This window comes from Hydractinia symbiolongicarpus, chromosome 9, assembly GCF_029227915.1.
Source record: "Hydractinia symbiolongicarpus strain clone_291-10 chromosome 9, HSymV2.1, whole genome shotgun sequence".
Classification (NCBI taxonomy): Eukaryota; Metazoa; Cnidaria; class Hydrozoa; order Anthoathecata; family Hydractiniidae; genus Hydractinia; species Hydractinia symbiolongicarpus.
In genome coordinates, this window is record NC_079883.1 from 21,079,667 (window position 1) to 21,092,127 (window position 12,461).

Here is a 12,461-nt window from a genome sequence, read left to right on the forward strand (position 1 = left end):
TCTTTTAGCAGAATTTTGCCATTTGAAATGTGAACTTGTCTTTATCACGTTTTTTACACAATGAAGTTTTTCAATAAACAAAAGCCGAATATATTCTCAAACCAAAAGATCTATGTAGATAGAAAGTTAACTACGGTTATCTTTAAGTATGCGCTATAGTCAGGTTTAATTATATCTCTTTAATAATTGCCGTATTCCGTCTGTCTATTCGTGGGTCTGTTGGTCTGTGTCTCTGTTACGGAAACACAAATTTCGATAGATAAAGGACGGGCGACCCCGTGGATTCTTCCACGGGTTAACGTCAGCCACAATCAGCATGATTCAAGAGAATGACCTTTAATAACTTAGTCCTAAGACGATTCTAAATATTGAGAAGTTTAAAACGTGGCAGCGAAATTCAATATAAGCCGTCTGTTTCTTTATATTTTAAGGTCCTACCTCAGTTGAGGCTTACGCGACAGTAGAAAATTTTGAAATTTTAGACTTTTATTTTTTGCCAACTCAACCCTGAATAAACCTCCTATACGCACAAGCCCGTGCCCGTAACTGTGCATGGACAAAAGCTTGTGTTAGAGAAGTAAGAAAATATAGCATCTGATATCACCTTAGGTTACAATCTAAGTTACAACAATTGTATTCACATGGTACATAGTAATTATCGACTAGTAATATAAACCCGCGGAAAAATCTACCTAAAATTTTATGTGCTTCTTTTCACACAGGTTTTTTTGTAAAATAAAATCAAACTTTTTTAACGAAATCGACAACAACAATAAGAATATTTAATTGCCCGTGACAACAAAGCAGTTACTTTTCCTGTGGTTTTAAATATAATTAACTTTGCCGGTCACAGATGAACGGACTCGTTGTATTAACAAACTACAATCGTGGTCACAATATATTGGGACCAGACAACAAATTTTGCAGTTCACCACCACAAGTAATTGCGTAGGCTCATTCTATATTAGATTCACACATCTTGAACTTGTCAAATTTCTTAAAATGTGCTAATTGTTGCTGACATCAGCAAGGCCATTAATCACGAATTTCGGGGCCTTCGTAGTCCCCGACGTGAATTTTATAGGTGTGCGGGCGTGCTAAAGAATGTAACTAGCAACTTTTCAACGCTCTGTGCCTGGTCTACTTGTGTGCACATGTAGCGACTTTGCAGCCTGCCGGCTGCAGAGCATTGACAGTTTGACTGTTTTGTCCATGTTTGGATAATCAATAATCAATTAAAACTTTTGAACGAAATAGAAAACGTTAATTGCCTGTGACTTTACCGTACAATAACTTATATGAAAGCGCTCGTTACGGTAAATTTAAATTAGTATCCAATAAAATTCTACTTCGCTTGTCGCAGACAGACGGACTGACTCGTCGTATTACTATAATTTATTCAGTGCATATTGATTCATAGAGAAGAAACACTAAACAGAAAAAAATATCGACACATGGTCATAACACTGGTCTTTAAGATTTTAAGCGCATAATTGAAATTCCTGAAATACTGTCTCCATCTAAATTTTTAGTTTTCTGACATGAGGTTAAGCATGCTTGACTGGGCCCTTGATGTTAGTATTTTTCGGTCTTGCCAACGATAGCAAGAAAAGTTTTCTAGGGAACTATAGAATGTTTTCAAACCTTTATGATGCAAGACTAACAAAGCCATGAGTTTTTTTCACACGTTTTTATAAACATAATTGATAAAGAACTGCTTCTATTCCACATGTAATATCGTATAGGGAGAGCTGCCTATCAATTTTTTTTATATTTAATCCCATTGTTCAATGGAAGTAATCAATTTCATGTTGATTTCAATTATTCAAATCGGTCAAGCATAAATTTATTTGGTGTTTTAAGCCTAATTACTATACCTGATTGCTTATAAAAGTATTTTAAAATGATTGACGCGGGAATTTAGTAAACATTTACAAACGCATGTGTATTGAATTATAATTTCTGCCTCATGATAAATGCTAAAGAAACGTTAATTTATAACAAACATAATCGACTGTCAGTTCTCAAAAAGATATCAGTCCATCAATACTGAAAATAATGACGTTTAACTCTTGGTAAATAAACAAACTATTATATCTTTTCATTGAGTATTCTTTCTTTTTCTTTTGATCCGTACGCTTTTGTTTGTCTACGAAACGAAAAAATTACACGCAAACTGTCATCCATGACCTTTCTCTTTACTTTTGTTTGTCAAATATAACTTTCTTGACAGTAGAATGCATCTATTTTTGTTGAAACATGTTATCTAACTTTGCACGATGTTTCGGCGGTTGAAAATAGCTATATCATTGAATGCTAAAAGTTGCAGGTTTTGGTTGGCGAGTTTAAGCTTACTTATGAGAAAATAGGCCCTCTGCTGACATCAAATAAACATCAAGTCATTTTGTAAGCCGTGTTAATCTTTTTGTTTTATTGTAAAGTCAACAGAGGAATATTTTTATTGACTTATTGATCGCAAATAATTAATGTTTAAAAAAGAAAGCGATATTTATAGAATGTCATTTTCCCGTTTCATCTAAAAGTAATTAAGTCATTTATTGACAAACGCGATTTAGGAAAAGAAGTGAAAAATATAAAGGAGAAGAAAAGGTATTATATGCAAGTTAACACATTAACTACATCATTATCAAAACTGATTCCTATTGAGTTGAAACGAATTAAATAGTAATTATTAAAAGATTGTTAAAAGCAAATAAATCAAATAAAAAAAACTGATGATGTATTGTCAACCAGAGTTTAGTTATCATATGCAACCGGAATATCAACAATTTCAGCAACATCTTCAATATCAAGGAAATCATCTCCAGGAGTATCAGAATGGAGGAATATCACCTTACAGCCCTACCACACCTTCAGATAGACCATCGCCTTCCTTTCGAATTGAGGATATCTTACTGCAGAATAAGGGTGGTCCAACGCAGCCATATGGTAATGTGTACCCTATAGATCAATCTTATGCAGCTTTTCAAAATGGAAATTTAACGCATGGTTGCATTGGTGAACGAGAATACGAAGGTATGGTATATCAAGAGTTCGTGATTTAATATTCTGCTAGGAATTTCTAAAATCTGAAATTTTCTTAACATTAACTACTTTCAATTGCGGGAGAAAGAAAAATGTCTAAGTACACTCTGAATGAAAATAGAAAATCTTTTTTTTTTATTAATTCTGCCTTTGATCCTTAAATATTTATACAGGCAACAAATGCCTTTTTTCTTCAAAAGAGCATATTAATAAGAACGTTTCAGAAAATGTTTGTGTAAATTTAAGAAACTCGCTACAAGCCCGTGGAAAAATCCACATGTCGGATAATCAAGTCCACGTGAATTGACATGTTGAAAAATGCACGTGAATTGACATGTCGGCAGCTGGCACCTTTGGCTGGCAGACAGGCACCAAGTATTAGACTATACACTATGGATCTATACGCAAGGCACGTTAAAAATACGGGTTGTCATTATGGTGTACTATTTCTACGGTGTTGTTCAAGTTTTAATAATTATTGTTATTGTTGTTGTTGTTGTTTATGTTGTTGTAGTTGGAGATGTTTCTTTTACAATTTCTTAAGCGTATCTGTCTAGCTAAACACTTTACTTACATTCACCCTCCTCTGTGTTTATCCCTTTGAATATATATTAGGATTAGCACTTCCAGTGAGTTATTTACTTGCACTGAAAGAAGAAATAAATAGTATAAATAAATAAATAATATATGGCTATTATTATTTTGTTTTAGTCAGAGTTAGTTTTTGTTTATCTTTCACATAAAAAGATATAGTAGATAATCGAAGAGGCTCTAAAAAATAAGAAATAATACTTTCTGTTTTTATATATATATTGTATATATATATAAAGTCTGTCTATTTTCAACATAATAAAAGAGATATGAGATTTTATTGACCTCATTATGTATGTAAATGTATGCAGACATTAAATACACTCCTGTGTGTTTTAAAGCTGCTATAGTATGTAAGGTTTTATTTATATCATGTAGGACATAGGTTTGCTAAGGTAGCTATAAATGATTTCATTTTATCCTCACAAAAAGCGATTGTTGTTATTGTGAGTGTAGGAAATGATAGGGTGGTACTTAGTCTTAGAAAGTGTCTGGAAAAATAGACTAATGGTACTATAGGTAGATATAGAAAAATTGGTAAAATTAATCAGACTCCGTAACTCAAAGTGTGTAAGTCTGAAATAAGCTTTAGACACTACTCTTTCTAATAGAAACGTCAGATTAAATCCAATTTTCTTTTTCAGAAAGATAGAGCAAAATACCAAGAGTTACACAGTTTGTTTAAAATTTCTGTATTTGCATTCATGGTGTAGGACTAGTGACTTTCAAAAAAGTGGAAATTTAAGCCGACGATAATTGACCTAATAATAAACATTTCTTCTGTCTGCCTGATATAATATTTGCATGACATTAAATTTTTCTTTAGGCGAGATGATTTTAATTGATAAGACTTGATTGTAAAAACTCATTAAGCTACCAGGGGCTTTTTTTGTCAGACATGAAACCATGAGGGTGGCAGTTTATTAAAAGGGGGCTGGGCTTAGTAGAATGAACATATACTTTCGATGTCACAAAACAATAACTAACAATAACAAAATTAAATCTAAAGAGAAAAGATTTTTAAACTGTCTCTTAGAACTTATGTGTTGGTCATGGTGGTAAACTTATGAATTACGCAAATTGAGCAGTTATTACGCATAATAACCCTTACCCTAACCAATATACATGATATCTGGGAAAACACGTGATTCCCATTTCATTATTCCCCGTAACATATATATTGTCGTTCTACGATAGTTACTCGCATAAAATATGCGAGCGTTATCATGGAATGTTTTTCTTAATAGTAAAATCACAAAACGTTCCAGACAAGCTATGAGAATGTTTAGTCATCTGAAAAATTGTGAAAAATACGCTGGCTTTCACAAAATCATGAAAAGTAACGCGAAAAACACCCTTTCGTTATAGATAGCTAATACTCCGTTCTTTTAACTATTTTAATTTGTTATCGCCTGTTAATTTACTTGGGTTATTAATTCCACCTACATTAATTGTCGAAAAACTTGTTTGTAAAATAATTGAAAACAAGCTCTAATGCCAACACGCGATAATTTAGACGGTGCTAAAGTTTAAAGCATAATGTCGAGATTATCAAATCCTAATATATATGATTTTGCAAATGCTTTTCTGCCTACTATAGAACTTAGTAAAGAATTTCTGATTCTTATAAAAATCTGGTCTCTTTTGTCTGACTTGTCTCATAGCTTTTCTCCAAAATACCCATAACAATTAGAAGTGTAATTTTTTTTTGTGAATGTTTGAAAGTCTTTTGCAAGTATTTAATATTATCTCCAACTCGCAAAAATTAATAGCTACTCGTTATCCTTTTAAACATTCATCCGCGAGAATTAATATCCGCTAGATACGATATTTTTTGACCCGTGAAATTAAGTAGCTGCGAAAGTTATTACCATTAAGGTAGACCTTTTAATTTGCGATTTAGAAACGCAAAGTCGCTTTATTTGCATTCTTATGCTGGATCTGAATGCTGGAAAAGGTTTGCCATAGGACGTAAGTTTCTACTTGAGGTAATATAGCTACTTTGACAGTTTTGACCCTTTCTAATTTTAACCAGCGTCAGCTATTGCATAACCTCCTCTCCTGAGATGAGAAACATTCGTTTCACGCCTTGTCAATTACGTACAACTTCTTAATTTAAGTTACAAACAAATTACCCATTGGCAAAATCTGTAAGAAAAACAGGTTTTACCAAAGAGGTTGAATAACTTTCATGCGTTGCCTAATTAAAATTTCACGATTTGTCGAAGGAATAATAAAACTTGCTTAAAAAATACACAAGGCAGCAGAAGTAATAAATAATTTCAAAACAATGCAAAATATAAGCTAATGTGGCCAGGCACAAAAAAGGCTGGTGACATATGGATTCCAGAAGTCAAATTATTTTCACAATCTGAAATGATTTTAACTATTTTACAAATTAATTTTCTGCTACGCCAATAGTTGTTAATACTTCCATGCGTTTAACTTAAAATAAAATCTAAGTTCTTAATTTTAAATTATTATTTTTAAAAATTACGTGCGAGCACGTTTTAAACACCATTTTTAAAATTATTACTGTAACTAGTCCCACCATTATGTCCTAAAGCGTGATAACAAAAAAAGAATTTGTCATTGCATGGGACAAACGTTGTGACTTTTACAATCCGTGAGAAATTAACTTTCACTTAATGTTAGTTGACTTCCGGTCAAGTGTGGAACGAATACGTGAATCGGTGTTCTTGAGATTTTATTGCTACTAATAAATAGGTTGTTATCCTTACTTTAATGTTATGGTACATTGTCTATAAGTTCGTAGAAAAAACTATAAAATCAGGGAATACAACACATCACCAGATGGAAAAATACCCATCAAGAATATAATTGTCATTTTTTTAATAGATTTACCCTCGAATTTAAGATCGAAAAGTGACAAGAATGTTTCTCATGAGATGGATAACACAGTATACATCCACACAAATAAATTCTTTTTGTTTGTTGTAAATCAAAGTATTCACACTTTAACAAATTTAAAAATAAGCATCGGAAAATAGGTAATTTGGAGTTAAAACTGTGACTTGTTTCAGCTGAAGCGTGTCAAGCCTGCTTTGATTAGTTTTATGTTTAAAACGAGCTTTATAAAGTCTTAAGGCCTGACTTTAATGCTACAATTTTTCATTTTTTTAAGAAGTTTTTTTATCGCTCTGCTTGTTAGTTTCGTTTTGTTTTCTTTCGTTTTCATTCTACTGATGTCGTCGTTTCAATTTCAATATTTACCTATGCAAAATAAAAAGACTAGAAATTATTAGCTAAAGGGCGTTACAATAAAGACTATTTAGAAAAAATTGGAAAATTTTCAAAATCTTTTAGGGATTACTTTCCCTTTTTCTATGTTTAAACATGCACCGCAGATTTCGTTTTTTATCCTTTATTAAGAATATAACATTTTCTGTCTCCGTATTTTTAATAGCGAAAGAATTAAAAAACAACAACTTGTTTACAAAGTATAGAAACTTTCACCAGCATAAGGCGCGAATTGATGTTGATACAAAATTTCGCTACAATAAACTTTTGGAAATTTGGCCATATCTTACATATTCGCAAAAGTTTTGCTGAATTTATTCCTTATGGATTTTATTTTGGATGAAGATTTTATTACTTTATCAATATACGATTGTTTATTTGTGTCATGCTAATCCTATCTTCTTTCCTCATAGGTAACAATCCTTCATTAAATCAGCTTCCTATTTACTTCCGGTTGAAATCCACTCTTCGCACAGCAAGTGGGCGCAAATGTCGAAAACCACGTACAGTGTTTTCCGAACTTCAACTTTTGATTCTAGAACGAGAATTCAGTGAACATAAATATTTATCAACTCCACAACGAACCAAGTTAGCAGACAGACTGGGATTGAATCAAACACAGGTATACTAGTTATGACATTTGCATACATCCGAAAGGTGATTTTTTCAAGGTGATTGCCTTTAATTTCACATTATGTCATATAGAAACAAAAGCTCTTGTTGACATGTTAAATGTTGTAGCGAAATACGATTTCTTTTTTCTGGCTTTCATAAGCAAAGCATAAGCTACTTTACCTTTCAAACAGGTGTAAATGCGCAATAACACCTTGGGACCAAGACTAGGTATATAAACTTGAATAAACCTCTTAATGAATTGAATTTATTCTCGTTGTAAACAAGTCTGTTTTGTATAATATGGTATGCTTACAGATAAAATCTTAACTTAGGTAAAAACTTGGTATCAAAATCGTCGTATGAAGTGGAAGAAAGAAACTAGCGAGTGCGATGCTAGCAAAACTAAACACATCGAAACAGAAGATTTGCTTCTAGATAATAGTAATAACCCCGAGCAATTTTCAACCAATCGCATGAGCGATAGAATCACGTGTTCTTCGTGATAAACAAAAGTCAAATAGAGCATGCTTCGTTTAAACTACACATCAAACGCATGAACATCACAAGAAGCCGTGTTGTAACTTCAAAGAGACAACGCCATTAGAGTTGCGAAAAACAAATTTAGCGTTAGCATAATCTATATTGAGATGGCGTATGGTTCAATTCGTGATTGACACGAATTTCATTGGCGCTCGAAAGCCGTCCAAGAATGTGTTCTCATTGCTAACTTCGGACGTGTTAAAATCGACGGCTTTTAAAAAGGACAATGAAATTCTAAGCATTTCGATTGTGCCTTGTACTGACGCTGACGTCATCATAAATAATAAAGTGACGTCATGGCGTTTTTCTTCTTAACTTCATTGATGGAGGTTGCTTCGAGATAAAAGAAAATATAGTTTTTTGTTGTTGTATTAAATGCCCAACAAAATTGAAGTTACGTTTGTACATATTTGTTTATTAATATTTAGTGATAAAGTTACATAACATAATATATATAGAAAAAAAAGTATGCAAGAAAAACTAAAAATTGTTGTTCCTTTATTACGATGACCCTCCATGGCTTTCTTGCCATTCTTTCAATTTAAAAGCACTTTTCTTTTATGAATCAAACAGTTTTATTCTGTATTTTAACACTTCTCTTCAAGCAAACTATAAAGGAATACATTAAACAGAATATCATAATGTATTTTTAATCTTAAGATTATTGTCCACTAATATATACATACTTATATTTTCAAAAACGCGAGCTAACAAAATCAAGATCAATCAGTATTACGCAATAGCGGGAAGCACGCAATGCGATATAAAAAGGACGGCGAACCCGTGGATTTTCCACGGGCTAACGTCTAGTATTACATAATGAAATTTACAGCCTCCCGCATTAATGTTTTCATTTGCTATTTTCTTTTACAAACATTGTTTACATGGCACCCATTAGGCATTGTTTAAATTGGCAACAGGTTGAATTGACATTAGGATAATTTTTGACGTCTGTTCTCTTTGAATGATTAAAAAGTTGCTTAACAAATTTCATGACGTTATTACATGAACCAAATACAAATTCAATATCGCCTGGGGTTTTTTTCGTCAATAACTCCAACGGAATATTTTCAGCTAGATTCATGCGGAATTGTAATGAGTCACGTATCTGCTGACTTTTGCTTCGAAAATACTGGTGTAAAAAAGTAAGGCGATATCATTCAGCAAAATGCTTAAGCGAAATGCTTTTTAAATTGACACTGTGCACTTTGTGATGCAAAATTATTTCTCAGCGAGATAGATTGTACTTAAATTTTGTTTCAACATTTATAGCATGTCGAACAAACTACAAAATATGAACCAATTAAAGCGTTTCAAGTTTTATATTTCACTGGGTGCTTTTACTAATAATATCTGTCCTTCAAGTTTACCTCTTTTGAAATGTACTAACTACACGACATATTTCTAATAAGCAAATGAAATTCGACAAACGTTTTATTTTTTCGTAGAAACTCCTTTTGGCAGGCTTGCATTTCTCTCTCGAGCTTTTAAGTGAGAATAACCACAACGTTGTAATCTTATTTTTATTATTATTATTATTCCCAATTAAACAAAAGTGAACAGAAGTAGTGTACCAAACGCAATCACGCACACAAAAAATCATGCTTGTGGGTCTAATACCACAGTTGGTATGAAACAGTGACAACTATAGTGAACTAAAAGGTACGTCAAGGTATTCCAATATTTTAATACTTGAACAGTTCCTTCTAATATTGGTGTAAGTTATGTCAGGAATATATAAGTCGGTGTTCTTTTTCAACTTTGGTAAAAAGTGTCCTTTTCTGAGACATTTTACGAAAAGGCGATTTAAGTGGCAAATTAACTATATTGTGCATGAACTTAAAATTTAATCTCATTGACGAAAGATTAAATATATCATTTTTTCCCCCGAATTTATAAACAATTTGTGGTCATAAGTTATGCGGGTTTAAAGTTAAGGATAAGAATATTTCATTAACGAATTATTTCATAAGGTGTATCTTTTTATCCTATGTTAAAGAACAACCAGTCCTTGAATCTGACTTGGAACAAAGCTCACTTTAGCAGGTGTTTTTGTTTTTGAGACACATATCCAAGAGAAAAATTAATTGTTTAACCCTATTCGGTCCGGGTTTTTTAGAACATACTATGACCGGAGGGGGGGGGGGGGGGGGGCTGATTCCTCAATAACTTTTCATAGGATTGTTCAAATTGAATCAAACTAGGCACACTTATAGTACGTCATAAAAGGAATAAAATGGCGGCAATAAATTTTTGCTTGCATCAGCACATTTTCTGTCATCAGAAGCTTGAAAATTGTTAAAAATGCCACTATCTGCTTAAAATATAATTACTTTTGTTCTAGAGCGAATTTTTACATTCTGTTTGAAGTTTCTGAAAAATAAATAAAATTTTTTAACATATCTTACGGTTTTTACATGGATCGGATAAAAAATTGCCAAAAATTGTCCGAAAACCCGTTTTTTTTTCGATTTTCGGGTGAAATTACGTGTCAAAATTAATTAAAATGATTCTTCTTGATGAAAAAAAGTTGTGCTGCAAGTTTCAAGTTTAAGGATAATCCTAACAGGAGTTATTATATTTTCCCCATTATAAAGATTTCATAGAGATTTTAGGGATAGTTTCGAGTAATGGCCAATATCAAAGCCTCTGAAAGGTATGGGACCTAAAAATTTAGCATGCAGGTGTCTAATAGATAAATGTTGAAACTCAGTAAGTATCATAGCCATATAAGAAAGCAATCAGGAGTTATTAAAAAAAAACCGTCAGGGGGGGGGGAGAAACCGCCCCCCCCCCCCTGAAAACCTGGGCTTTTATAATATTAAAATGAGCTGCAATTAAACTCAAAATCAAATAATACACAAATTTAAAATAAATTCCTGGAAAAAGTAGCCCTGTCAGAGCATTACAGGATGCATTATTCCAATAAAATCGAAAAACAGGGTGTTTTCTTACGGTAGAACGACTTCGCATGTGAAAATATATGAAAATATAAATCAGATTTATATTTTCTTTGAGGTGCATTTTCTTAAAAATACTTTACATTTTTTCACTGACAGTCAATGATTCCATTAATATAGCACGTAAGCTCTGTAGAAAATCTAAACCTATTAAAAACTAAAAAGAAATTGCCCTGGCAAATGCACTATCAAAACATAGTTAAAACGGGCTAAAATAACCTATTTTTGACAAATTGACCTCTCAAAAAATATTTAACAACCAAAAATGCGTTTGACACTCGTGAATATTAAAATACTATCCTTTGCAAAGTGGAAACAACAAAAATTAGAAAAAATAGAAAAACCTTACCCCTGACAAAATGCACTTCAAAGTTGATACACTTCGCAACTTTTTTTAAATAATCAACGTAAATAGAGAATTTCCAAGATAAAAACGCTGTATTTTCGCGTCGTTATCGCAAAAACGTTCTACTTTCTGATAAGTTGAAATTCTTTGGTAGCGCGAATGAGCCGCGCGAATAGCGCGACCAAGCAATGTAGTTTCAACTTGACAACAAACATAAACAAAAATGGCTGAATATCGGAACAAGCACGTCAAACACGCAATAAAGTATTTTTCTAAATTATAAATGCAGGTGGCTTTTACTGGAAGGCAAATTATAATTATTTTGCTTTTGAGAAGACGATTCAGACAAAAATATGCTAAGAAGAAGTAAGCCAGACGATTTTGGGTGCGCAAGATTTGTTTGGAGAGGAAAACAAAAGCAGAATACCACCTGCTTGTAAATGACATGCGACTATTTGATAGAGAATTCTTTTTCGGCAAATCTGCCATTATGATTTCAATGTTTTGAATTCTTAATAAATAGCGGCTTCTGATTAGTTGAAATATTTTTTATTCGCTTGGTAGTTCAAAAAGTTTGAACTTCTGGCGACCATTCGCGCGACCAACAGAAGGTTGCGTAAATGTTCAAAAATAGATTTTGCGCATGCTCAGATATCTATTTGCTAGAGTCGCGCGACTAAAGCGAATGAGTGGAAACCGGCCTTTAGTTTCGTGCGAGAGATTAACCAGATTGCCTTCTCGTGGGAGATATAGGCATCGAAACTTCTATTTTGTTTCATACTACAATTATCTACGTATTGTACATTAACAAAGTTATGTTTTCACAAAAGATAATAAGAAAGGAGAGGGTTCATTGCTGCTTTTTTTAAAAAATCAGAGTTTGTCAATTTTACCCACCCCCTGGTAACATAATTAGGTTTGTCGCAAAGATGCCTAACTAGATAAACTTAAAACATAGCCTTCCACCCTTGTACAATTAAAACAAACAAACGGACTGGAGACTAACTTGCGTATGAAAAAATTCTTCCGAAGCTTTTTTGTGAAGACTTTTGCAAAGAAGAGAAAGAGCGCTAGAAATTTTATCACAGACCATGCGGGCTTAA

At 32.7% G+C, this 12,461-nt stretch overlaps 1 protein-coding gene across 1 annotated transcript; it reads left to right on the forward strand.

Moving 5' to 3' along the window:
• The first annotated feature begins 2,281 nt into the window (after positions 1-2,281).
• Positions 2,282-8,550, forward strand: LOC130657342 (brain-specific homeobox protein homolog). The gene is made up of 3 exons (XM_057460322.1): positions 2,282-3,036; positions 7,311-7,519; positions 7,845-8,550. Exons 1-3 carry the CDS (start codon positions 2,736-2,738, stop codon positions 8,013-8,015), a joined length of 681 nt encoding a protein of 226 aa, XP_057316305.1. The 5' UTR covers positions 2,282-2,735; the 3' UTR covers positions 8,016-8,550.
• Positions 8,551-12,461: the final 3,911 nt, after the last annotated feature.